General features: G+C 45.7%; 1 protein-coding gene across 3 annotated transcripts in view; it reads right to left on the bottom strand.

The window, feature by feature from the left end:
- The window catches only part of LRCH2 (leucine rich repeats and calponin homology domain containing 2), an 84,881-nt gene extending 61,613 nt beyond the window's left edge, over window positions 1–23,268 (bottom strand). For all 3 annotated transcript variants that reach the window (XM_075835977.1, XM_075835978.1, XM_075835979.1), the window contains exons 1-2: window positions 22,895–23,268; window positions 1,675–1,819 (exon numbers count right to left, since the gene is read on the bottom strand). In XM_075835977.1, the coding sequence (XP_075692092.1) occupies window positions 1,675–1,819; window positions 22,895–23,222 (473 nt within the window). In that variant the 5' untranslated portion in view covers window positions 23,223–23,268. The remainder of the gene's footprint in view (window positions 1–1,674; window positions 1,820–22,894) is intronic.
- Window positions 23,269–25,546: the final 2,278 nt, after the last annotated feature.

The raw sequence follows: 25,546 nt of genomic DNA, 5'->3' as shown, positions 1-25,546 counted from the left end.
ACCGTTGATCTCAATGGTGACGAAAACTTTGCTAATGGTTTCCGTTTGTCAACGTTGTGAATGGGTTCCATTGTTTTGCTGGAATCAATAGTGCAGTTGACTACGCTATTGATTCCATCAAAACGGAACCCGTTCACAACGGCGACAAACGGAAACCATTAGCAAAGTTTCCATCACCATTGAGATCAATGGTGATGCAAACCAACTCTGACATCTGTGGTATGTGAAATATTTAAAAAGGTATTTTAAAAGGGATGAACTGCAAAATGACATTCCAGCAAATAATCAAATAACTGACGACTATCATGGATTCATGAAAAACAGGTCGTGACTAACCAATATGACCCATTGACAGTAAAGGGTCAGTTTTTACTGATTATACAAAACTTTGTAGAATACGTAAAACTCAGCTAGATAGTACAATTTTACAGAAAGACCTAGATAAGCTGGCAGCCTGGGCAATAAGGTGGCCGATAAAATGTAATGTTGATAAATGTGATTAAAGAGGCTCTGTCACCAGATTATAAATGCCCTATCTCCTACATAATCTGATCGGCGTTGTAATGTAGTTAAGTGTTATTTATTCTGAAAAACGATAAATTTTGAGAAAGTTATGCACAATTTTAGATTTATGCTAATTACTTTCTTAATAGACAACTGGGCGTGTTTTTACTTTTTTACCAACTGGGCGTTGTAAACAAAAGTGTATGACGCTGACCAATCAGCGTCATACACTTCTCTCCATTCATTTTTAGCAGTACTCGCAACACAGCGTGATCTCGCGAGATTACGCTGTGCAGTCACATACTCCCACATTAACTTTACCGGAGTGTCTTGAGAGTGAATAGACATTGCCTTTAGGAAAGGATGCGATGTCTATTGACACGGTCTACACTTTGGTAAAGTTTCTGTGAACGACAGCACAGCGATCTCGCGAGATCACGCCGTCCTGTGTGAGTAAGTCCCCAAGAAACCTTACGAAGTGTGAATAGATATCGCGTCCTGGCTGGAGGAAATGTCTATTCACTCTCAAGACACTTCGGTAAAGTTAATGTGGGAGTATGTGACAGTACAGCGTGATCTTGCGAGATCACGATGTGCTGAGTACAAATGGACACGAATGGAGAGAAGTGTATGATGCGGATTGGTCAGTGTCATACACTTCTCTTTACAACGCCCACTTGGTCAAAAGTAAAAACACGCTCAGTTGTCTATTAAGAAACAAATTAGCATAAGTCTAAAATTTTGCATAACTTGGGGGGATAGACTAATATAGGAAAGCGTGGTTTACAATTAGGATGTGTTCACATGGGTTGGATTTGCCATAGATATATGAAAAATCCCGGCAGCGTCTCTCTACAAACATACACATTTGCCATTAAAATCAACGGGAGGGGGATTTCACGTAAAATCTAGAAAATATGAACCGAGCCTTAGTGTAAAGTAGTCAGGCTATGTAATGCCCTAGCCCAAGTGGTAGTAATAGCACATACTATGACAGCATTATCAAATGACAAATTAAATGGGAGGGTAAAAAAAAATTTATTCAGCAGTGAATGATGTCGAATTCTGAGAAGCTGAACTTGATGGGTATACGTTTTTTTTAAACTTTTTGAAAATAATAATAAATTTGTGTAAAACATTGTCTAATTTCAAAGGCGAGAAATCACTTACCTGATATTTAAGTAAGTTAACATCTGGAGATTTTTAATGGTCTCTGGAATGCACTTGATGCAATTGTGATATAAATTTAAGGTTTCAAGTGGTGCGAACATGCAGACATCTAGTGGGATCTCTATAAACCGATTTTTGGATAGATCTAATAAAAATAAAAATGTATGCATTAATTATGAGACATATACTGCATTAAAAAAAAATTATATTATTTTAGGCTTTATTCAATTTCATTCATTAAATGATGAAACTTGCGTTTAGGTCAAGTGTAATAAACTAATGCAATGAAGATTAAAAGGGGTTGTACCACAACCAAAAATCATCACCTATCCACACCAGTGTCTTCACGGCCTGCTCATAGAAGTCTGTGGAGAGGGAAGGGGTAGCAAAAGCAAACAAGCACAAAGACGCTGCTGCCGATGGAAGTCTATGGAAAAAGAGAGAGACCGCTGTCCATAGTCTACAGAGAGAGGGGGGGGGCAGAAAGAGCAGAGACCCAGGTGGCTGTCAACCGAGCAGTCAGTGCAGCTTAGGGCCTGTTCACATCAGCGTTGGCTTTCCGTTCAGGGGGTTTTGTCAGAGGTTTCCGTCGGGTTAACCCCTCAACGGAAAGTCAAGCGGAAACCTTAGCTTCCGTTTGCATCACCATTGATATCAATGGTGATGCAAACGGAAGCGAAGGTTTCCGTTTGGATTTCCGTTGAGGGGTTCACTTGACTGAAACCTCCAATGGAACCCCTGAACAGAAAGCCAACGCTGATGTGAACAGGCCCAAAATGACGGATTTAGAGCAGAACGGCTTTCTGCAGCTTCTATGTACTTTAATACATAAATGCAAATATGAAACAGTGATTGTTTCCCTTTTAATAAAAGTCAATTACAAAAAAGTTACACAAAATAAATGCATTTCAATCAGGAGGAAAAATAAATATAAGACGACTCCAAAACGTGTCCATAGCCTTCAAATGCCTCATTTTTAATACATTGGCTTGATGTCAGCAAATAGGAAAAATCTTCTTTGAATCCAGACAGTTATTTGTGCTGCTGGTGCATGTAGTAAACTCCCAGGATGGAGAATGGTTTCAGCCTCTGGATGTCAATAAGGCTCAGTTCATACTGTGCCAGTCTGCCTGGGTTTCTGTAGTTAATTACCCATACGGAAACAACCTGGAAAATTAACATATCAGTCCTCTTAGAGGTGGGCAAACATCTGTCAGGATGCTTCCATTCTTTGCAGAGGAGACCCTTAAACTCACTATGAATTTGGAAAAAAAACAGAGACTGGTGCTGGTGACTGCAGAAAGGCATCTCTCCCTGGGTGTGAGGGGCGGTCATCCTTGTAAGGTGTCCCTGAGAGCACAAAACAATTCCTGCATAGCGGCTGCCATATTAGTGTCTTGTTCAGACTGATTTAGAGTTGGTGGATTCCCCAGGGGGAGGGGGGGGACAAACATCCTGCAGAGAGGCAGCTACCACGGTGCTGGTTCTATCAGGAGAATCTGGTGAAGAGCCAGAAAAAGACAGAACCTGTCCTTCGTGCTCCTGGGTCTTTTGTGTAACAGCATGATCCGTGAGAGAGTTACCAGGGGGAATTAATCTGGACCACTTTCTGTGATGGCTGGCATTCCGGAGACTTGGCCATGATCTAGGAGTCTGGAGAGGTACCCCAAGGACTTGGGAAAAGACTATGCCCAGTCAGGAGGAGGGCCACATTCTGTAATGGTGCTGTATGAAGGGGGCCCTGGATTGCAGGCACGAAGGGCATAGTGGAGTAGGCTGGACGCATGTGAATTTAGCGTTACAGCACATAGTGTGTCACTAATGCCATGAGGCGGAGTCCTGTTGTCAGCTGGATTCCTCCCAGGTGGGTGGGGACCTGCTGGGGAGAGGGTCTCCTACACTTGTTAATGCTTGTCAGTGGAAAGCAGCTCCACTGATGGAAACGCGACCCACTAGAAAAATAATTAAAAAAAAGATACAGCACTGAGCAGACCTACAGAACCCCTGGTGGTGTGTCCCAACAACATAAAACTGTAGAGGTGGCTGGACGATCCTGGGAAGAATTACAGGATAGAGAAGGTCTGACCAGGCCCTCCTAGATGGCGGTGACCACAGCTATAGCGCAGCAAGAGAAGCATGACACGCCCCTTCAGCAGGGAACACAGCGTCTGATAGGCCTAGAGGACATACGTGGCCTGTAGAGAGCGGGGAGACCGCTGAGAAGATTGCAGCCTATTCCTCCATGAACTAAATTACTGAGTCCCAACCAGCGTCACAGTTAGAAAAAATAAAAACAATGGGGCGATGTATACATTGACATATACCTGTAGTCACCCTCTGGCATCTTCAAGTGTGTGCTTGTCACCTCTTGCATATAGTAGGGTTACACGAATGAGAACTGCAGAAGCAGAAACAAGCGCTGTGCAGTTTACTACCTGGCTTCCTATATTAGGTTGAATATGTTAAGACTGACAAACTACCCTGAAAAGGAAAGAAATAGAACTAAAAAGTGCAGCACACCTGAGAAGAATGTGTTGTCTGCCTCCTACAGACACTAGGCTAAAAACGGATTCGCTCAGTGTCTGTGGGAAGCATAGCCGGTCTTTACGAAGCCATCACTCGCTTACCTAGTGTCAGCCCCCTAGGGGCAAGAGGATATATGTATACCCAAGGATATCAAGAAATAACCTTTATGAGAAAACCAATTTAACCCCTTAGTGACCAACAATACGCCTTTTCACGTTCGTCACTAAGGGGCCTTAGGCTAGGCTGACGCCTTTTCACGTGAGCCTAGTCTAAGTCCTGCACGGGTCTCCCGTGCAGGCTGGAGCCGGGGCTCTGCTGTCTGATGACAGCTGAGCTCCTGCTCCAATGCCCGCGATCGAAGTTTACTTCGATCGCGGCCGTTTAACCCGTTAAATGCCGCCAATAGCGACTGTGGCATTTAACTTGTCTACAGAGGGAGTGAGCTCCCTCCGTCACCCATCGGCGGCCCGCAAATGCAATCGCGGGTCTCCGATGGGTTGTCATGGCAGCCGGGGGCTTGATAAAAGCCCCCAGGTCTGCAGTGGACATATGCCTGTTAGGACGCGCCGGAGGCATGTGCTAATAGATTGCCTGTCCGATTTACACTGAAAGGCAATAATGCTCTGGTATACGAAGTATACCAAAGCATTATAGCAGCGATCTGAAGATCGCACAGTAAAGTCCCCTAGTGGGACTAATGAAATAAATAAATGTGAAATAAAGATTAATAAAAATGACAGTAAAAAAAAAAAAAAAAAAATAAAACCATTTTTTTCCATAAAAAGTGGATTTAGTAAAAGTGTAAAAAATAAATAAAAGTACACATATGTGGTATCGCCACGACCGTAATGACTCCATTAATAAAGTTAATATGTAATTTAAACTGCAAGGTGAACACTGTAAAAAACGCAAAAAAACAATGGCGAAATAGCAATTTTTTTTCCATTGCCCCCCAAAAAAGTCATAATAAAAAAAGAATCAATAAGTCCCATACACCCCAAAACAGTACCAATCAAAACTACGTCTTGTCCCGCAGAAAACAAGCCCAAAAAAATTACTACATTGATGGAAAAATAAAAAAGTTACGGCTCTTGGACAGAGACTATGCAATATCAAATAATTTTAGTTCAAAAGTGTTTTTATTGTGCAAAAGTCGTAAAAAAAAAAACCTCTACATATGTGGTATCGCCGTAATCGTACCGACCCATAGAATAAAGATAACATGTTATTTACGCCCCACAGTGAACGGCGTCAATTTAAAAACGCATAGAACAATGGTGGAATTTCAGTTTTTTTTTAGAATCCCCCACAAAAAAAAAAAAAAAAGTTATTAAAAGTTATATGTACCCAGAAATGGTGCTATTAAAAAGTACAGCTAATCCCGCAAAAAACAAGTCCTCATACAGCTATGTAGACGAAAAAATAAAAAATATAAAAGTTAGAGCTCTTTGCGACTATAGAAAAACGAATAAAATAGCTTGGTCATTAGGGCCTAAAATGAGCTGGTCACTAAGGGGTTAAGATGGAGAGATTGGGTATCTTAAAGTCAGAATCTGATCCTATATCGAATGGTTATTAACCCAATATATTTGTTTGATGAAAAACAGTGAGCTAAATGTAAGGTAACGGCTTTCATGAACGTCCATTAAAAAAACTAATAAAAAAAAAGTTAAAATTAGTTAAAGGGTTTTTTTATGTAAAAAATAAACAAAAATGTAAAGTTCAAAAAACACACCCTTCTCCCATTTTCCCCCTAGAGCATAGTAAAAACAAACATAATTGGTATTGCCGCGTCCATAAAAGTCTGAACTATTACAATATATCATTATTTAACACAAAAAAAATAAAATGTGATCAAACCGTCGCATGTACCCCAAAATGGTATTATTAAAAACTACAGCTTATCCCGCAAAACATAAGCCCTCATACCACCTAATCGACGAAAAACAAGTTTATGGCTCTCTGAATTTGGTGACACAAAATTAATTATTTTTTACACTTCAGTATTGCTGTTTTTTTCATTTTCTACCCCACGAATAATTTTCCAGTTTCCTAGTACAATAAATGGTGCTACGAAAAACTACAACTCGTCCTTCAAAAATCAAGCCCTCATATCGACAGAAAAATAAAGAAGTTATGGCTCTTGGAAGGTGGGGAGGAAAAAACTAAAATGAAAATCTGAAAAAAGGGCTGCGGCTGTAAGGGGTTAAAAACAACAATGCATTTCAGGCAACCACAAGAGGAAGAGGCTTTGTCACTATTTTAAGGAAACTGCTCATTACCCCTTCAAGCAGTTTCTACCCTTAGGGTATGTTCACACGGCCTATTTACGGACGTAATTCGGGCGTTTTGGCCCCGAATTACGTCTGAAAATAGCGCCTCAATAGCGCTGACAAACATCTGCCCATTGAAAGCAATGGGCAGACGTTTGTCTGTTCACACGAGGCGTATATTTACGCGCCGCTGTCAAATGACGGCGCGTAACTAGACGCCCGCGTCAAAGAAGTGACCTGTCACTTCTTTGGCCGTAATTGGAGCCGCTATTCATTGACTCCAATGAATAGCAGCGCTAATTACGGCCGTAATTGACGCGGCGTTCAAGCGCCTGCACATGCCGGTACGGCTGAAATTACGGGGATGTTTTCAGGCTGAAACATCCCCGTAATTTCAGCCGTTACGGACCCCCGCCGTGTGAACATACCCTTATAGCAAACAGTCCATTACTAATCCTAGGTGCAGTTTGGAATAAAATGTGATGTTGATTGAGATGACAGGAGACTGTACTGATAGCCCACATGTTTTATTCTATCCTGTATCCTCAGCATCTGTACAAGGCAACAACTCCCAGTTTGTCCCGAACGTTTCCTTAATCACGACACTGGAAAATCTGCAGCCGGTGGCTTTATATGGCTGCGTTCACACATTACGGTCAAAAGGCATTTTTTTCTACGATTGTGAAAATGTTTGTATAGAAATCGCAAATGGACTGCGACGTGTGAACGCAGCCTAACAAATCTTCCTAGCAGAAAACAATAGAGTAGTCTCCACTTCATTAGGTGCCATACAGACAGAAAAAGTGGATGTTTTAGCGATCACATTTCCTGCGCAGACTCGTTCCTCTTTTTATGCAGACATGAGAAATGTCACACTGGAAAAGTGAGAGGAGAATTTGAAAGAAACAAGAACATTATTTTTAGGTAACTGCACCAGATACTTGTTCTAGAGAGCAAATATTTTTTATTGTAACTAGAGACAATAAGATGCAATCATAGTGGTCAACCATTTGAGACTATGGGGGAGGTTTATCAAAGGAAAAATTGAGTAGTTGCCCATAGCAACCAATCAGTTACCACCTTTCATTTCCCAAAGGGCAACTTGAAAATGAAAGGAGGAATCTGATTGGTTGCTATTGGCAACTACTCCACTTTTCCTTTGCGCCAGTTCTGATGAATCTCCCCTTATATCTAAGGGTATATTCACACGGAGTGTTTCAGCCGTTTTTCGGGACGTAAACTTCCCGAAAAAACGGCTGAAAAATCAGAAGCAGAACGGCTCCAAACATCTGCCCATTGATTTCAATGGGAAAAACTGCTTTCTGTTCCGACGGGCCATTTTTTACACAGCCGCTTTTCAAAATGGCCGCGAAAAAGAAGTGCATGTCGCTTGTTCAGCCGTTTTAGGAGAAGTTTTTTCATAGACTCTATAGAAAAACAGCTCCAAAAACGCAGCGAAAAAACGTCTGAAAATCAGGAGCTGTTTTCCCTTTAAAACAGCTCTGTATTTTCAGACATTTTTTATTTTGTGTGCGCACATACCCGAACAGTCTGTAGTTACGGGTCAGCAACAATTTTATCATCATCCTGCTCTCACAAGACGTCAATCTGGTATATGGAGATCTGACAGCCGAAATTCACCCCGAGAGCTAGCAATTCAAACAGCTCGTATTATGCTTTTCACCCCTTTTGGCCTAGTTCACAGAGCTTTTTTTGGCGCGGTTTCTGACACTGAAAACGCTAAAAAACACTGCCGAAATAGCCTCTCATTGATTTCAATGGGAGGCGTTTTTTTCCCTCAAGCGGTTTTTCTGCTCACGGAAAAAAACGCCTGCAAATGAAAGCAATTGGAGGCGATTTCTGCTGTTTTTTGGCACGACTTCTGACAGAGAAAAAGCGACATGGTCTCTTTCAGGCGTTTCCGTCTCATCTCCCATTGACATTAATGGGAGGCAGAGAAAGCCGTTTTCGCTGCATTTTGTCCTGCGGCGCTTAGTGGCCGCAGCAGAAAGACGCTGCAAAAAACCCAGCAAAAATAGTGCAGGCAGGTCAAAATCTTTTTTCTGCCTGCAAAAAAACTCAGTGTGAACATAACCTTACATAAATATTACAGTCTGGGAGGAAAAATAAAACTCTAAAATAAAAATTAGTGGCGTATTCGGAGTCACGTCCATGAACACATTTTATGACTTTTAGTCAGTCCACGATGTGTTAACCAGAATGATAATCAGACATGGACTCATACTCACACTATCTTAGCTCGTGAGGGCATCTTGTCTAGTGTTTAACCTAGATAAAAACATGTCTCCAGTATCTCTATGTACAGCATTACATAAAACATAAGATAATACTACATACATGGTAGCAGATCCTACACTACATGGCCAAAGTATGTGGAACCCCCCACCCCCCCCCCCTCCTAATTACAGAGATCAGATGTTTCAGACACACCCATTGCAAACAGATGCATAAAATCAAGCACACAGTCATGCAATCTCCATAGACCAGTATGGGTCGTATAGCTGTGTCACCAGATTGTAAATGCTCTATCTCCTACATAATCTGATCGGTGCTGTAATGTAGAGAACAGTGGCTTTTATTTTGAAAAACGATTGAGCGAGTTATGCACAATTTTAGATTTATTGTAATTCGTTTCTTAATAGACAACTGGGCGTTTTTTAACCAACTGGGCGTTGTAAAGAGAAGTGTATGACGCTGACCAATCATACACTTCTTTACATTCATTTTTAGCTGTAATCGCAGTAGAGCGTGATCTCGCGAGATCACGCTGTGCTGTCACATACTCCCACATTAACTTTACCGAAGTATCTTGAGAGTGAATAGACATCGCTTTCAACCAGGATGTGATGTCTATTCACTCTCAAGACACTTCGGTAAAGTTAATGTGGGAGTATGTGACAGCACAGTGTTATCTCGCGAGATCACGCTGTGCTGCAATTACAGCTAAAAATGAATAGAGACAAGTACATGACGCTGATTGGCCAGGGTCATACACTTCTCTTTACAACGGCCAGTTGGTAAAAAGGTAAAAAAACGCCTAGTTGTCTATTAAGAAAGTAATTAGCATAAATCTAAAATTGTTCATAACTTGCTCAAAAATGATAGTTTTTAAAAATAAAAACCACTGTTATCTACATTACAGCGCCGATCAGATTATGTAGGAGATAGGGCACTTATAATCTTGTGACAGCCTCTTTAAGGGCTCATTCAGACGAGTATTATATTAGTCCGTATGCTGTGCGTTGAAATCACTCACCTCACACGGACCCATGCAATTCAATGGGGCCATTCACACATGCGTTATTTTTCATGCAGAGTGTCTCCCTTTGCGTGAAACTCACTGCATGTCCTATATTGGTGTGTATTCACACTCCTAGTCGCCCATTGAAGTCTATGGGCGCGTGAAAGCCACAGACCGCACACGGACTACATCCATGTGCTCTCCGTGTTTCATGCAACAAATACACTGAAAAGCAGAGAAATAAAATTTTAAAATATTGCAAGTGCTTGCACAGACGTGAAAAACGAATACCACACACAAATCACACGGATGCCGATGTGCAACCAACAAGAAATGTAGGAAAACCGCTGTGTATTTTACGTGCGTAAATCATACAGGCTCTTAATGTGACAAGTCAGTTTGTGAAATTTCTGATCTATGAACCGTAAGTGCTATTATTGTGAGCTGGAAGCGTCTAGGAGCAGCAGCTGAGCCACGAAGCGATAGACCACGTAAACTCGCAGAGCAGGGCTGCAGAGTGATGACGTGCCAGACGCTCAAAAATCCGTTATCCTCGGTCATTACACTGTAGAGGTCCCGGCTGCCTCCAGAAGGGACAACACAAGGCCTTAGGCCCCCCGCAGATTCAGTTGCAGTAAATTTCTGCAACTGAAGATCAATTTCATACAACTAAATGGGGTTATTTCTGCAGCAGGAGCAAATATTTCTACAAGCTGCATTCAGGTGTATCGGACACTCGCAGAATTTTCTACACCAAATCTGCCGCGTGTGGCTATACGCTTAGAGAAATAGTGGCTGTGTGGACCAGAACAATCAAGTTAGGTCATAAAATAAAAGATGAACTGAAAAATTGCCATGCTTTACTTTGATACAGAAGACTTTGTGAATGCAAGATTTAAGCTACTTGCTCGATATGGATTTAGAGCTTTATGGGTAAAACTAAGGGTATGTTTACACGGCCTATTTACGGACGTAATTCGGGCGTTTTTGCCCCGAATTACGTCTGAAAATAGCGCCTCAATAGCGCTAACATCTGCCCATTGAAAGCAATGGGCAGACGTTTGTCTGTTCACACGAGGCGTAATTTACGCGCCGCTGTCAAAAGACCGCGCGTAAATAGACGCCCGCGTCAAAGAAGTGACCTGTCACTTCTTTGGCCGTAATTGGAGCCGTTATTCATTGACTCCAATGAATAGCAGCGCTAATTACGCCCGTAATGGACGCGGCGTTGAAGCGCCTGCACATGCCGGTACGGCTGAATTTACGGGGATGTTTTCAGGCTGAAACATCCCCGTAATTTCAGCCGTTACGGACGCCCTCGTGTGAACATACCCTTAGGTCTGGTGAATATTGGTTGTGTGTCAGTCATCTGTCAATTTTTTGCAACTTGTACATCCCAAAATGCCTTCATCAGTTACATACAGGTAACGAGTCACCTGGAGCATCCAAAAATAAGAACTGATCACATTACACACCAAAAAACCGGTTACACTATGCAAATATTGAAGCTGAGAGAGACCCAACCTCACAGCTCCCCGGGCTACGGAGCCATCCTTTTCGTTATTGTATTAACCTCACAAGCAGTGAATAGAAAAAAAAAAATGTGACAATAGGCCCCATACTGCATAAATACTACCAAATATCCTCCTGCTAAAAATAGTAGAATCTGCTGATACACAGTCGAGTCACATCATTATGACCACCTCCTTTCGACGTTGGCAGCGAGTAGCCCATGAAGTGGTGTCTTGTGGGCTGGCTTGGTGGGTATAGAAGGTGTGGGATAGGCTGTCTTAACACACATCACTCGTTGTTTCTATGGGTAAAAGGGGCGATTTATCAGAGTTGTAAAAAGGGATGATTATTGGCTTTCGTGCCAAGGGTGGCAGTATTTCTCAAACAGCTCAGGTTGTGATCTGTTCGTGTGCTGCTGTGGTGACAGGGTATGGTGAGCGGACAAATGGCACCATTGGGAATAACCGACGTGCAAACTGCAGCACCACGTGCTATTGATGTAAGCGGTGAACAACAGCTGCGAAGGTGCGCGAGGACCGACCGACTCGCTACAGTGGAGCAGAACAACGTGAAAATCAACCAGGGGGCTACCAGACGTGCATCTAAAACAGTTCAGCAAACCCTACTGCGTATGGGGCCCCGAAACAGATGGATGGTCACTGCTCCTAACAAAATGCTAACCGATGCGAACAAGAGGTGCATAGGAAAAAAAGGCTTCAATTTACACGGCAGTTGGATCACCGATGATTGGCAAAGGGTTGCCATCTCCAAGGAGTCACGCTTTCTGCTTCATCAAAACGGATGGACGTTGGCGTGTCAGGCGAGAAATATCAGAGCACAAACACCCTGCAACCATTGCTGGAAGAACACAAGCTGGTGGCGGCAGCGTTTTGGTCTGGGGAATTTTTTCATGGCATTCTCTGGGCCCACTCATCCACGTGGAAGGCATTCTGAACCGATTTGGTTATGAATCCATTGTTGCAGATCACGTCCGTCCACCCATACATGCGGTTTGTCTTCCCTGGAGCAGGTGGAATCTTCCAGCAAAGACATTGCGGCACATCACAGGGCAAGAAATGTCCGCCAGTGGTTGGAAGAGCACGACTAAGACTTCCAAGTACTTCCCTTCCCCCTAATTGGCCGGACTTGATCGCAACTGAGCATTTGTGGGACCACCTCCGTGATCTTGTTCACTCTATGGATTCTCCCCCACGCACCCTCCATCAAATGTGGGATGCACTGCAGTCATCACGGCCCCAGATACCGAGACAACCGACCAGCACCTTATTGAGTCACTCCCTGCCTGTCTAGCTGCTGTCCGTGCTGCACACGGTGGTTACTCTGGATATTAGCTGGTGGTAATATCAATGTGACTCAGTGTAGAATAATAAGAATAATAATAAGAATAATAGGTATGGTCAGCACAACATTTTAATATTTAAAAAATTAAATACCAAGGGGATCTACGTGACAAATTGCATCCAGCAGAGACCAATCAAGCAATAAAACACTGTGTGCATAGAAATCTGCTCTGAAAGATTACAAAGTACCGTACATCGCTTATGCATTTCCATTTGGGTCAGACTGCCTGGGCTGACACATAACCCAAGAAAGAACAGCGAGCTCTCGGCTGCTTTGAAAATCGGGAAGTTATTTTTGGACGGTGCTTTGCTTAACAGAATTCTCATCCTGAGCTGTAGCAGTAAATAGCTGCCTCCTTCATTTCGTAGACACAAAAGGAGCAGGAGAGGAAGAGCAGTAATCTACAGTATTTAGGCAGCGTCATTAAAGTGAATCAGTCATGGCAGAGCAGCTTCACTAGATGTGAAATCTTGCCTAGATGTAGAACCGCAGACTTGTTATCTTGATACATTAGTTATCCACTCCATTCCCTACAGTGACCAGTGTCTAATATACGTTAGCGGCCCACGTCATATTTTACAGGGGACTCATAGTCAGTTGTGGAATTGTGCATTGTTCTAGGGCCAGTTCACATATTCTGTAATAGTCAAACATTCATCCCCTATAGAGCTGACGCTACTGTAACAATATTCTTCCTGGAGAACATACCGGATGCTTGTCTTTTAGGCATTTTGTACTTTCGTAAGAGTCAGAAGTTTAAATATTAGTGGTGGTCCAGAGACCCCCCACTATCCACTAGAAGTGCTGTGCCCCTTCAGATAACAGATATATAGCATGTACATGGCTGAGCGAACAAAAACCCAAAAATGAGAGCACCGGAACCCAATAACTGTAAAATGTATGACACTTCTACCACAGTCCAGAACATACAAGTGGGTATAGGTGACCAGGAGTCATTGATGTGTTTTGGAAAAATGTACTAAAAAAAAAAAGTGAATATTATATTTCTTATTTTTGTGGGACAATATTTGCCTCGCTTATGCACCAAGGAAGAGTTAAAAAAGGTTTTTCCATAATTTTACATCGATGGGCTAGCCTTAGGATAGGCCATGAATGTACGATCGGTGGGGATCCAAATCTTGAAAGAACTGAGCTGCAGTACCAGACACATCCAAGGGCGTCGCTGTGTCAGGCACTGAAGTGAAGAGGGGACATGCCTCATTCTGCTAATCGATGACAAGCCAACCGATCAGTCATCAATGGCCTATACTAAGACAATCAGACAAGGATTAATATTTTTGGTTTATTTCTGAATGATGTGGATACATTATTATAAGACTACAATAATAGTAGGTATGGGCTGGAAGCTATGCACAGAGTTAATTTTTATTTATTTTTTCCTTTTTGTAATTATTTTTTATTTTACAATTTCTTTTAGAAACATGTTTATTACTTATGTCAGGAAACCAGCACTTAAATAGGACACCACGTCTGCCTCTTTATGGGCATTTACACATCAAGTTTTGGCCCTACATTTAACATATACAACGGGTAAAGCTCTCAAACGCATACATTAAAACATAGGCCGTGACTGATGCCTTAAAGAGGCTCTGTCACCCCATTATAAGTGGCCTATCTTGTACATAATGGGATCGGCGCTGTAATGTAGATCACAGCAGTGTTTTTTATTTAGAAAAATCATCATTTTTGATGGAGTTAGGACCTATATTAACTTTATGCTAATGACTTTCTTAATGGACAACTGGGCGTGTTTTACTTTTTGACCAAGTGGGCGTTGTGGAGAGAAGTGTATGACGCTGACCAATCAGTGACCAATCAGCGTCATACACTTCTCCCCATTCATTTACACAGCACATAGTAATCTTACTAGATCACTATGTGCAGCCACATACACACACATTAACGTTCCTCAAATGTCCTGAGAGTGAATAGACATCACTACCAGCCAGGACGTGATGTCTAGTCAGAATCCTGACTACAGCTAGGCAAGCATAATCTCGCGAAATTACGCTGTAAACTTATATTTAAAACAAGATTACGCTTGCCTTGCTGTAAATCTCACACAAACGTTACTGAAGGGTCAGGATTCTGAATAGACATCACGGCCTGGCTGGTAGTGATGTCTATTCACTGTCAGGACACTTGAGTAACGTTAATGTGTGTGTATGTGGCTGCACATAGTGATCTAGTAAGAATACTATGTGCTGTGTAAATGAATGGGGAGAAGTGTATGACGCCGATCTCTCCACAACGCCCACTTGGTCAAAAAGTAAAACACGCCCAGTTGTCCATTAAGAAAGTCATTAGCATAAAGCGAATATAGGTCATAACTGTTAAAAATGATAACATTTAATAATAATAATAATTTAATAAAAAACACTGCTGTAATCTAGTTTACAGCGCCGATCTCATTATGTACAAGATAGGCCACTTATGTGGTGACAGAGCCTCTTTAAGTGATATCTGTACCCATAGAGTTAAATGGTATAGGTTTAATTTATAAGTCATGAAAAGCTATTGAAAAAGCCAACGTATACGCTAAACATACCTGTGACATATGCCATATGGTGGCACACTTTACCCAAAAAATGCCATGTTAAAAAAAAAAAAAAAAGTATACAGCGCAGTATACGTTTTTTTGTGGGATCCGGCAGAATGGAATAGTATAGTCTAAAACACTATTTCATCCTCAAAAAAACGGCCAATAGAACCGGGCGGGTCCGTAATAGCGGATGGTATTGTGGTCCGCAATTATGGAGATTTTTCACGGTCGTGTGAAAGGGGCCTAAACGTAAGCAAAAAAAACGTGAAGTACACTGACCTTCAGTTTCATATCACATTAGCAGGATCAAGTTGTCACGATGACAGTCTTGTGTCGGTCATTGCACTGTGCTATTATCTTCAATTTGCCATCAAGCCCAGGACTTTTACACATGGTGGCCTTGTTAGGGTTAAGTGGCTGCAGTGCAGATGTGTATATGACATAGGGACATTTTACTGGCCATACAAATAAGAGGATGGCTGATCTATGCTATATACATACACACATATATATATATATATATATATATATACACACACATACATAACCTTTCATTATAATACTAGCTAGAATTATAATTGTCTACATTCTTAATTTAAAGATTAAAAAAAAAATTAAAAAAAATCACCACCAGCAATTACCAGTTCCCGTCCTATAAAATCCAGCTCATTGAAATTCCATAGTGAGAGATCACAAAGACCATAAATATACCCCTGCCTCCAGCAACAAAAGCGCCTCATGTAGGCCTGGAAACATGAAAGCGGCTGCAATAAATGGATGGGTAACACTCACATGGGCGGCCTCCCTGTCTGAACACCCCACAGTATCCTAGATAGGTCATCATCACAGAACTAGATAAATACCTGAGCACACATGGCTGCAGGGAAAGGGGAGGGAGATCAATTCCTAAACATTAATTGGAGAAGGTAATGACACATTTATAACGAGACTGGCCTTTGTGTACTTCTTAGAAGAATACTACGAGAAATATCCATCATATACCCTTTATCAGATACTCATTACTCAAGAAGCAGAGCACAGAACAAGACTCTCATTTCCTCGCATATGATTTGCAAGGCTGAACAGCACGGAAACTGGGGACTCCCTGTTTCCAATACAGAGACGACACAGATTGTTGGAAATGAATTAAAGGGGCAGATGACTATTCAACAGCACAGCACCTGCCTACACAGCAACAGAGGCACCCAAGCACGAAGCATTGGTTCTTGTGGAAAGCTGAGCCAGATGCTAGAGGAAGAGATGCCTGCCAGAAATGCATTCAGCCCTTCTGCAACGAGAACCGTAATAAAGTAAATGCTGAACGCAGAGCGTCAGGGGTGTCTCTAAACTTCAGACATATCTACAGTAATAAAAAAAAATTATATATATATATATATATATATATATATATATATATATATATATATATATATATTATAATAAAATCATCATCATCATCATCACAATACTTTATTTTACCAAACAAGAAGCTCTGGATGAACAGTTTTATAGACCGGAGCTGCTACTTATGTAGTGGCTGGGGGCACTACAGGAGATGGGCAGGTATGGCAGAGGCTAGAGATGCTATGAGGGAGAGGCATTGTGGAGGTGATAGAAAGCAATATTTGGTGAACGTTTAAAGCTTAGATTTGGATTTTGATACAAGGTAGAAAACCTCCAATATGTCATGAAATGGAGAATGCCACAACATTTTTCTCCATGTGCCTCCAAAGGAAAAATCAGAGATACAAGGAGGGTACAGAATACAACAATTGCAGACTTTGGCGTGGTATTTGGGATATGTGCAACTCCTAAGTTCTACAATACTGTTCTAACAGTTTATCGGAGAAAGGCCTTGCAAGGTGAACAGGTTCTGTTCACAAAACCGTCATGGCTTCAGTTCATTACCATGCCCAATATTACAGTCCCAACCAAAATGGACAGATCCCATTGACTATTTGGGTCCATCAGATTTCCGGTGTTTCTGACAGCAAGAATAGCTATGAAGCCTGCACTATTCTTGCTATTAAAATAAAAAAATAACAAAAAACACTGACGGAAAGAAAAGCTAATATGAACAGAGTCCAATACGGACTTCAATGGCATTAGTGACTACAGGGGAAACAGGAGTATAGTAACCACTGACAGTAATAGGCAGGGGAGCATGTCCGGGCAGCTGTAAGTAGAGAATATAGCGGTGCAATACAGGTAAAGGTTACTATTATATTAAAGTTGTGGTTACCGAAATTATATATATATATATATACACACACACACACACACATACATACAAACACATGTATATGTACATACACACACATACATCTATACACAAATATACATACGTTGTAAATTGTTAAAATCATCAAGATATATACAATTCCTATCTCTATGTCACACAAAGAGAAAGCATTAAGGGAGGGGGGCTTCCTGACAAAAGACCTGTTCTTGTAATAAGTGCAAGTATTTCCCAGGGAAAAATAGCAGAAGGGATATCCTGTGTCATAACTGTAGTGTATGTAGTAAAGAAAGGGCTAGCCTGGAAAGTAGTAAATGGAGACGATACACCAATAACTACATAGACAGTAAGTAGTGGATCAGCCATCCAGGCAGAATATCTACTTATAAGGCTCAGTTCACATCTAGTTTTTGCTGTACGTATGATCTGGAAATTTTGACATGGGGAAAAAAACCTGTCAAAACGTGTACATCGATTTCTATTGTCAGGACAGACACCCTAATGCTGTCGTTTGCGCATACGTTTTGGGTGCTTATGGTCTATCTTTTTTTCTATGTCCTGAAGAGCATAGTCTACTACGCTTTCCCAAAACGTATACCACAGGTATACGTTTTATTTGTATTGAAGTCAATGGCGATGCATGCAATCTTAAACCCTGTTTGCATACATAAAACGTATACGTTTTGTCCCATATATGGGAAATCTTGACTTTACAAAGTATGATTTAGCTCAACAACAAAAAAACGTGTTTAGAAGAACGGACACAAAAGTATAAAAACGTATGCTACAAAAAAACTTTAAGTCTATGATAAAAATGCATACCTTTTTGTAACTTTAAAAACGTATACGTCATCGTATACCACAAACGTGTGCAAAAAAACGAGATCTGAACTTTGCCTAATGTAGAAGGTAAATGAGGAGTGACCATCCGTAATATAAGTAGTATATGAGGCATAAACAAATAAAGAAACCCCGGGAACATAGACACGAGGCTTGCTTTGTAGAGAACCGGCTTATATACAGACCTTATCAAAGTATAGAATGAAAAGGTTTCCCTAAAATAACAATCCTAACTACAAGAAAAACAAAAAGGTGGCTCACTTTGGACAATCCCTTCTTACTAAAGCGCCCTGAAAAGAAATAACTGGTGCCCTGCAGCTGGGCGGGCACCTCAGCCATCAACTAATCTCCAGGGGAACCTGGCAGCAAGGATTCAACTGCAATATCTAGTACAGAGAACAGCCGGTTACTCCATTCATTTACTGCCGTTACTTAGGAGGCCGTACAATCATCAGTCTAGTAGAGCTCATGGTCCACGTTATAATGCAGTGGTCGGCAACCTGCGAGTCCTTACTGTTACAAAACTACAACTCACAACATGTCCTGATGTACAGATGTCGTTTTGCAACAGCCGAGAGGCAGAGGTTGGAGATCACAGTGAGGCTGGGTTCACACGACAATGTTACGTCCGTAATCATGATTACAGTACGGGACAGTTGTCCTGCAGCGAGGCAGGGACTCCTAGCATCGTACATAACTATGATGCTAGGAGCCCGGCCCCCTGCATTGTGTTCGGTCCGGGTCTTCCGGCCGAAATACGTTCCGTACATTACGGACGTAACATGGTCGTGTGAACCCAGCCTTATAGTGGCTTTCATATAAGAACATAGCTCGTGCAACTTTTTGCAATAACTTTTAGAATCTTTAGTTCCGGACCAGTAGGTTTATAACACGATGTTCTATGGTTCCAAATGAATGATAAGTAATATAGCCTGGAGATGGAGGCGTCTCCTCCTCATAGACCACCGCATGAGGCAAAGGCTTCCTAATGACATAAGGCTACCACCTCTTGCTACATGGCCTACGTCACGACATAAGGCTACCACCGCCTGCGACATGGCCTACGTCACGACACAAGGCTCCCACCGCCTGCGACATGGCCGACACCAGGCTCCCACCGCCTGCGACATGGCCGACACCAGGCTCCCACCGCCTGCGACATGGCCGACACCAGGCTCCCACCGCCTGCGACATGGCCGACACCAGGCTCCCACCGCCTGCGACATGGCCGACACCAGGCTCCCACCGCCTGCGACATGGCCGACACCAGGCTCCCACCGCCTGCGACATGGCCGACACCAGGCTCCCACCGCCTGCGACATGGCCGACACCAGGCTCCCACCGCCTGCGACATGGCCGACACCAGGCTCCCACCGCCTGCGACATGGCCGACACCAGGCTCCCACCGCCTGCGACATGGCCGACACCAGGCTCCCACCGCCTGCGACATGGCCGACACCAGGCTCCCACCGCCTGCGACATGGCCGACACCAGGCTCCCACCGCCTGCGACATGGCCGACACCAGGCTCCCACCGCCTGCGACATGGCCGACACCAGGCTCCCACCGCCTGCGACATGGCCGACACCAGGCTCCCACCGCCTGCGACATGGCCGACACCAGGCTCCCACCGCCTGCGACATGGCCGACACCAGGCTCCCACCGCCTGCGACATGGCCGACACCAGGCTCCCACCGCCTGCGACATGGCCGACACCAGGCTCCCACCGCCTGCGACATGGCCGACACCAGGCTCCCACCGCCTGCGACATGGCCGACACCAGGCTCCCACCGCCTGCGACATGGCCGACACCAGGCTCCCACCGCCTGCGACATGGCCGACACCAGGCTCCCACCGCCTGCGACATGGCCGACACCAGGCTCCCACCGCCTGCGACATGGCCGACACCAGGCTCCCACCGCCTGCGACATGGCCGACACCAGGCTCCCACCGCCTGCGACATGGCCGACACCAGGCTCCCACCGCCTGCGACATGGCCGACACCAGGCTCCCACCGCCTGCGACATGGCCGACACCAGGCTCCCACCGCCTGCGACATGGCCGACACCAGGCTCCCACCGCCTGCGACATGGCCGACACCAGGCTCCCACCGCCTGCGACATGGCCGACACCAGGCTCCCACCGCCTGCGACATGGCCGACACCAGGCTCCCACCGCCTGCGACATGGCCGACACCAGGCTCCCACCGCCTGCGACATGGCCGACACCAGGCTCCCACCGCCTGCGACATGGCCGACACCAGGCTCCCACCGCCTGCGACATGGCCGACACCAGGCTCCCACCGCCTGCGACATGGCCGACACCAGGCTCCCACCGCCTGCGACATGGCCGACACCAGGCTCCCACCGCCTGCGACATGGCCGACACCAGGCTCCCACCGCCTGCGACATGGCCGACACCAGGCTCCCACCGCCTGCGACATGGCCGACACCAGGCTCCCACCGCCTGCGACATGGCCGACACCAGGCTCCCACCGCCTGCGACATGGCCGACACCAGGCTCCCACCGCCTGCGACATGGCCGACACCAGGCTCCCACCGCCTGCGACATGGCCGACACCAGGCTCCCACCGCCTGCGACATGGCCGACACCAGGCTCCCACCGCCTGCGACATGGCCGACACCAGGCTCCCACCGCCTGCGACATGGCCGACACCAGGCTCCCACCGCCTGCGACATGGCCGACACCAGGCTCCCACCGCCTGCGACATGGCCGACACCAGGCTCCCACCGCCTGCGACATGGCCGACACCAGGCTCCCACCGCCTGCGACATGGCCGACACCAGGCTCCCACCGCCTGCGACATGGCCGACACCAGGCTCCCACCGCCTGCGACATGGCCGACACCAGGCTCCCACCGCCTGCGACATGGCCGACACCAGGCTCCCACCGCCTGCGACATGGCCGACACCAGGCTCCCACCGCCTGCGACATGGCCGACACCAGGCTCCCACCGCCTGCGACATGGCCGACACCAGGCTCCCACCGCCTGCGACATGGCCGACACCAGGCTCCCACCGCCTGCGACATGGCCGACACCAGGCTCCCACCGCCTGCGACATGGCCGACACCAGGCTCCCACCGCCTGCGACATGGCCGACACCAGGCTCCCACCGCCTGCGACATGGCCGACACCAGGCTCCCACCGCCTGCGACATGGCCGACACCAGGCTCCCACCGCCTGCGACATGGCCGACACCAGGCTCCCACCGCCTGCGACATGGCCGACACCAGGCTCCCACCGCCTGCGACATGGCCGACACCAGGCTCCCACCGCCTGCGACATGGCCGACACCAGGCTCCCACCGCCTGCGACATGGCCGACACCAGGCTCCCACCGCCTGCGACATGGCCGACACCAGGCTCCCACCCCCTGCTACATGGCCGACACCAGGCTCCCACCGCCTGCTACATGGCCGACATCAGGCTCCCACCGCCTGCTACATGGCCGACATCAGGCTCCCACCGCCTGCTACATGGTCTACATCAGGCTCCCACCGCCTGCTACATGGCCGACATCAGGCTCCCACCGCCTGCTACATGGCCGACATCAGGCTCCCACCGCCTGCTACATGGCCGACATCAGGCTCCCACCGCCTGCTACATGGCCGACATCAGGCTCCCACCGCCTGCTACATGGCCGACATCAGGCTCCCACCGCCTGCTACATGGCCGACATCAGGCTCCCACCGCCTGCTACATGGCCGACATCAGGCTCCCACCGCCTGCTACATGGCCGACATCAGGCTCCCACCGCCTGCTACATGGCCGACATCAGGCTCCCACCGCCTGCTACATGGCCGACATCAGGCTCCCACCGCCTGCTACATGGCCGACATCAGGCTCCCACCGCCTGCTACATGGCCGACATCAGGCTCCCACCGCCTGCTACATGGCCGACATCAGGCTCCCACCGCCTGCTACATGGCCGACATCAGGCTCCCACCGCCTGCTACATGGCCGACATCAGGCTACCACCGCCTGCTACATGGCCGACATCAGGCTCCCACCGCCTGCTACATGGCCGACATCAGGCTCCCACCGCCTGCTACATGGCCGACATCAGGCTACCACCACCCGCTAGGACTGACAGGCTTCTTAGGTGACCAGTAACGCAGTCCTTTACACCAGGTCATCACGTTGTCACATCGTTTGGGGTAACACGCATGCATCAGAGTATCTGACATAAAAATGATTATACATTTCACAGACATTATACTTCACACGCTGGAAGGTTTTTTCCTGTTTACGTCCAACAATCCGACCGACCAGGATTTCCATTGAACGCAAACAATTGCTTTGTTTTACAACCCTATGAATACAACAGGTGTAATATATGTGGCACCCTCCTATTCTACCCATACCACAGTACAAACGAGCACCATTTCTGGTGGCCTGTGTCATTCTAGTGCCACAGAACAGGCGCACAGTGCCATGTACAGATCGTGTGAATTATCAATGTATATGACCGGCCAATCACAATCACCCCCAACACTGAAGACCATCGTAGCGCTGGTGTGATCATGTCTATGGCCACCAGCTGATGACTGGATTGGTGGCTATGGTACAATGCTGAGCACTGGGGGGGGGGTCTATAGGGAGCGGATCATACAATGGCCCCACCTGCTTGTGTAGTGTCCGTCAGATCATAGCCGGTGCCCGGGAACTCCCTCAGCCTACGGCCGCTCAGGTTAAGGATGCCGGACGTCACCGCCTCCTCCAGGGCCCGGTCTAGGCTCCTCACCGTGTGCTGGTGCAGGGTCCCTGTGCTCCAGTGAGGTCCATTGGGGAAGCTGGGGAACATAGACAACGAGCCTGGGCAGACACCGGCTGTCGTATTCACAACACCCACTCCTCCGCCGCAGCCTCCACCTTGCCCAGTCCCTCCTCCACTCTGCCCACCGGTGCCCCCCGCAGCGGTAGCTGCCACCGCTGTCTGACTCGCCGCCATTTCTGCCAAGGAATAGCCCTGCTATAATGACACCGTTAGCAAGTGTTCGGCTCTATGCGCATGCGCAGTTGTGCTGATGGAGGGGGCTGTACCAAGACCGGAGATATGATGGGGGGCGTTACAGAAACCTGTATGCAGTGGGAGGCGAAACCAAAACAAAAGTGCTGCTCTGAGGGGCATGACACATTAGATATACAGTGAGGGCCGGTCACAGACACTGAGGTGTAAACATTTAGAAATACAATAAAATGGTTACTTTTTATGTAGCTTTGCAGTATTATATCCTTGATAAAAAATATACAGTTTGTGGCTCTGTTCCCATCTGCATAGGACGCAACCGTCTTCCAGTAAAATGCTGGAAACACAGTGAAACCCATTAACGTCAATGGGAGGAATATATCAACTGGTTTACGACAATTTAATGGCGTAAAAATGTCGCAAAATTTGTCCCATGCCACAGTTGCGCAAATTTTTTTGACTTTTTACTTTTCTCGTCATTTTCTGAAAGTGGTGCAAAAAAAAAAGGGTGTAGGGTGTAACCAAAGGGGGCAGGGCTTTAACTGTATGACAGATTTATCATCACTTACGCCAGAAACTAACGTAAGTTATGGCGCAAATCTACACCTGCTCAAAGATTTGCATTTCTGTGACATGGACAGCCAAAGAAGCGCTAAATATATTAAGAGGTGTGCACCTCTTAATATATTTGGCGCATTTTTCTTTAACGTACATTAGTTTATGACTGGCATGGCAGGGGTAGGAGGGATGGTTTAAAAAAAAAAAAAGAGCCATTACTCACCTCACAGATCCCCGGTGTTCCAGCGCCGCTGCTCCGGTCCTCCCCTCCGCTGTTTATTAACATGGCTACAGCGATGATATGCTCGTATACCTCCATGATGGCTGCAGCCAATAACTGGTCTCAGTGGGTATATGGCACAGGATTGCTAAGGCCAGTGATTGGCTGCAGCGATCACGTGGGTATATGGGCACGTCATCACTGCATCCATGTCAATAAACAGCGGAGGAAAGGACCGGCGCGGCGGCGCTGGAATGCTGGGAGATCTGTGAGGTGAGTAATGATTATTTTTTTTTTAATTAATTCCCTCCTACCTTGGTAAAAAAAAATAATAAGTTGGAAAACCCCTTTAATATATCCCCCCCCCCCCCCAATGCGTTCTGTTGCTTTCCGTCATATGACAGATCCGGCCCTTACATTATTTTAGTTTTTCTAAAACAAAGCAGAAAAACTGAATAACGGCACAGATGTGAACAGAGCTAAGCGGCCAATAATTTTAGGTGCCAATAATTCATCTGACCACTATGGAGTGGTCAGTGAGATAAACAATGGTGTACGCACGCTTATCAATAGTGTCGCCTACTCTCCATGACTAAAAATCACCATTTAATCTTAGTCCTCAAGTCATCCCATTCTGTCAAGTTTTTTAAGCATTGGATACCACCATTTCTATTATCAGGAACGCTGCATTGCGACAAATATGGCTGCTATTACAGCTGATCTAGTGATTGTCACTTAAAATTTCCAGATTCTTTGATGGCAAATTTGTCTGGTGCTCCAGTTGTCTGTTCTGCTAATAGAAGTAGGTCCAGAGCAGGAGATCCACTAACGTCTATATACCCTAAGAGGGCAACTCCTAAAGGAGGTTGTCCAGTCATAAGCAATTGATGGCCTATCCTCAGGATAGGCCATCAATAATCTGATCGGTGAGGGTCCGACTCCCGGCACCCCCGCCGATCAGTTGTTTTGAAGGGGCCGCGGCGCTCGTCTGCAGGTGAAACAGGTGATTGGCACGGGTGCCCGAAGTCGGACCCCCGCTGACCAGATATTGATGGCCTATCCTGAGGATAGGGCATCAATTTTTCATGACTGGACAAGCGCTTTAAGGTTGAATATGTAAAACAAGAACTTACGGTTTTCCATGGAGACCCTTTGTCCTGGGAATGGCTGCGACTGCAAAGACTTGCCCAGGACAAGACTTCAAGTCTCTATTCTATCTACTTAGTCAAGCAGAGAAGCTGTACACCCCCTATATATACACCCCTACAATGAATATTACACTCAATGGGGAGATTTATTAAAACTGGTGCAAAAGGAAAAGTGGAGGAGTTGCCTATGGCAACGAATCAGGCTGCATCTTTCATTTTACAAAGGGCCTCTGAAAAATAAAAGGTGGACTCTGATTGGTTTCCATAGGCAACTACTCCACTTTTTTTTGCACTAGTTTTGATAAATCTCCCCCAATGTCTAATGTGAACAGTACCTAGCATTGATAGCATATCCTTACCCTCAATTTGTGATTGGTGTG

This window comes from Rhinoderma darwinii, chromosome 8 (genome assembly GCF_050947455.1).
Source record: "Rhinoderma darwinii isolate aRhiDar2 chromosome 8, aRhiDar2.hap1, whole genome shotgun sequence".
Classification (NCBI taxonomy): domain Eukaryota; kingdom Metazoa; phylum Chordata; class Amphibia; order Anura; family Rhinodermatidae; genus Rhinoderma; species Rhinoderma darwinii.
This window is presented reverse-complemented; position numbering and strand designations above follow the sequence as displayed.